The sequence below is a fragment of the Cyprinodon variegatus genome, unplaced genomic scaffold, assembly GCF_000732505.1.
Source record: "Cyprinodon variegatus isolate N-32 unplaced genomic scaffold, C_variegatus-1.0 Scaffold602, whole genome shotgun sequence".
NCBI classification, from domain to species: domain Eukaryota; kingdom Metazoa; phylum Chordata; class Actinopteri; order Cyprinodontiformes; family Cyprinodontidae; genus Cyprinodon; species Cyprinodon variegatus.
In genome coordinates, this window is record NW_015151055.1 from 44,874 (window position 1) to 47,839 (window position 2,966).

At 44.7% G+C, this 2,966-nt stretch overlaps 1 protein-coding gene across 2 annotated transcripts in view; it reads left to right on the forward strand.

Annotated features, from left to right (window-relative positions):
• The window catches only part of LOC107096159 (mitochondrial glutamate carrier 1-like), a 31,691-nt gene that overhangs the window by 21,970 nt on the left and 6,755 nt on the right, over positions 1–2,966 (forward strand). For both annotated transcript variants that reach the window (XM_015392685.1, XM_015392684.1), the window contains 4 exons: positions 67–221; positions 301–426; positions 514–569; positions 647–737. In XM_015392685.1, the coding sequence (XP_015248171.1) occupies positions 202–221; positions 301–426; positions 514–569; positions 647–737 (293 nt within the window). In that variant the 5' untranslated portion in view covers positions 67–201. The remainder of the gene's footprint in view (positions 1–66; positions 222–300; positions 427–513; positions 570–646; positions 738–2,966) is intronic.

Below are 2,966 nucleotides of genomic sequence, written 5' to 3' on the forward strand. Positions count from 1 at the left end.
ATTCTGATCTTTGGTTTGCTAGTGATGCTATAATGAAGTAAACTGCTTCCTGTTTTTCTGTTACAGACTTTCTTGAAGTACCAGCAGCCTGATCAACTGGGAAAACGAGGAGCGCTGCAGGTTATCTCCGTTAGAACAACCAACCATTAGAAAGCAGCAGCTCCAGGGTGATCCGCTGACCGACGGGTTTCACTGCGATCAATGGCTGATAAACAGATCAGGTAAAGATGGATAAGAATCACCATCATTTAAGAAAAAGAAAAGATTTTTCACTGGAGGCTTTTTTTTCCTTTCGTGCAGTTTGCCTGCCAAATTGATCAATGGAGGGATTGCTGGGATCGTTGGAGTAACCTGCGTGTTTCCCATTGACCTGGCGAAGACTCGCCTGCAGAACCAGCAGAATGGATCCCGCCTTTATACCAGCATGTACTGTAGAAAACTAATCCCAGCAGAATTTATGCTTATCTCTGTTCTTTCCACTCGTTTGACAGCACTTTGTTTGGCTTTCTGCAGGTCAGACTGCCTTATTAAAACTATTCGCTCTGAGGGTTATTTTGGGATGTACAGAGGTAAGTAGACAGATTTTCCCTTGAAAGGTGGAAATCGCCGTCTTCCCTCATGGCTCTCTGTCCGTTTGATCCTCCAGGAGCTGCGGTGAACCTAACCCTAGTCACTCCAGAGAAGGCCATCAAATTGGCTGCTAACGACTTCTTCAGGCACCACCTCTCCAAGGACGGGTGAGGCAGACCTTCCGCTCACCCACTGCTCTAGTTCTATGGAGTCAGAAAGGGGTGAAATTAGCCTGATAAACCAGACTAAACGTGAGATTAAATGTGTCATTTAGTCTGGCCCTGATGAATGAGACATCGGAAGATTGTTGATGAGATCAACCATGTCTGTTCCTATTGGCCAACGCACCAATGAGCGCCACTGACTGTGACGTAGGAAGCGCCACAGGAAGCTGGTGGGGGGGGGTGGAAACAAACAGCCTGTCGGTTAAACGGCGAATACGTCCTTCTCCAAAATGAACGAGCGTAGAGCCTCTTCCTGCTCACGTTTCAACGGAAACCCAAAGTCTGATCCTTCCAGAACTGATTCTAAAGCTGAGTCAGACCAGAACTGGTCAATAGTTGCTGCCGTCTTCCTTGTTGTGCAGCTTAGTCGTCCCGCCCTCAAAACCCCGCCCACTTTGCATCCAGAAATTCAAAACACATCTCTGCGTTGTGATTGGCCGGCCAGTTCTAGGGTCACAAACATCCATTTATTTGGAGATAAAGACTCCAATTATCTCCAAGACCGTATCCTCCCAAAAAAACAATAAAACCTCCAAAATAATCCGATAGTTCTCAGGGTTTCAATGCCTTTTCATAAACGTTTGACCTCTTAACATCCACCTCAGTTTGGGTAAGCCTCCCCTATTCTGCAAACCCAAATGAAAAAGCAAATAAATTAAGACCTGTGAGCCCAAATTACACGTGCAATACATTATTTGAAAGCTACACCCTCTAGTTTCTAATTATATAAATTAAAATTGGGTGAGTAGAACACAGACCAACCTGCATCGGTTCAAACATGACTCAAAGTTTTTTTTTTTTTTATTCTCATCCATCCATCATCCATCCATCCACAGGGAGAACATGCAAACTCTCTGCAGAAAGATCCCAGGCCAGGAATCAAACCTGCAACCTTCTTGCTGCAAGGCGGCAGTGCTACCCACTGTTCTACCGCGCAGCTAATAGCTAATGTGGTTCTGATCAGGTAGTTGGCCAATCCAGCTCATTGCCTCTGAGGTGGTTTAAACATGTCTTGGTTCCTTTAGCGGCAGTGGAAAATGACTTTATGTCTCCATAAAGCTGCATGACGTGTTCTGAAATGTTCAGAACCTCAGTGGGAAAACGTCAGCAGAAGAAACGGCTCCATCAATCATCACTGCTGAGGTTCAGTGAACATTTGCTAACGTCTGCAGCTCAGTCGCTCATTAGCGCGTCACACCATGACTTAGCTCACTGTCCTCTCCTCCTCTGGGATACATGGTGGAGCCATGATCATCACTGGAAATAACAGCTTGAAATATTTTTTTATATAGGAAATAAATCTGCAATATATTAGTTTAACTCTTAAAAATTAGAGGCTGGGCGTGTAGGTGGCGCAGCGGTTAGCGCATCCAACCCGTGTACGGAGGCCTTAGTGGACCTGGTTTGAAATCTGACCTGTGGTCCTTTGCTGCATGTCTCTCTCTCTCTCATCCCCCCTTTCCTGTCACCCTACTGTCGAAAAAACGAGCCACTAGTGCCGTAAAAACTCAGCAGCTTTTCTTTTTATTTCTTTTTCATTATCTTTTTATTTTTGATTCATTCCAGCTGATTATTCTGCAGGACTTTGTTTGTTCTGTCTCATGTGATCCAAGTAACAGAAATCTAAAGTACCGTAATCTTCGGACTATAAGCCGCAACTTTTTCCCTATTTTTCAACCTTGAGGCTTTTATAACAATGCGGCTTATCTATGGACTTTTACAGCTAATGGCCACTAGGGTAATACCTAAATCTATTGATTTTACCATCCACCATGTTCACGTCACATTCGCTTCAACACACAAGTACGGTAGCCGTGTGCACGGCAATACGGAGGTCCTCTGGAAGCAGACTTCTACCGCCAGTGGTACGAGACAGAACGACAGCGAGAAAGACGGACACTGCGAGCGCAAGACAGTTTGTGTGACACCCTCATTATGGAAAACAAACGTACCGTTGGAAATAATAAATAGGAGCTTCCCCAAACAGCTGCCTCTTTCCCGACAATCCTCTCTGTGCACGAACCATATGGTTATTATACATAAAAAACCTGCGGCTTATATTCAGGTGCGGCTAATAGTCCGAAAATGACGGTAAAGCTTCTGTCACACCTTGTGACTATTTAGACCAGCATATGCCTGAAGTAAGAAAAATCTTTCAAAAACTCTGGCATA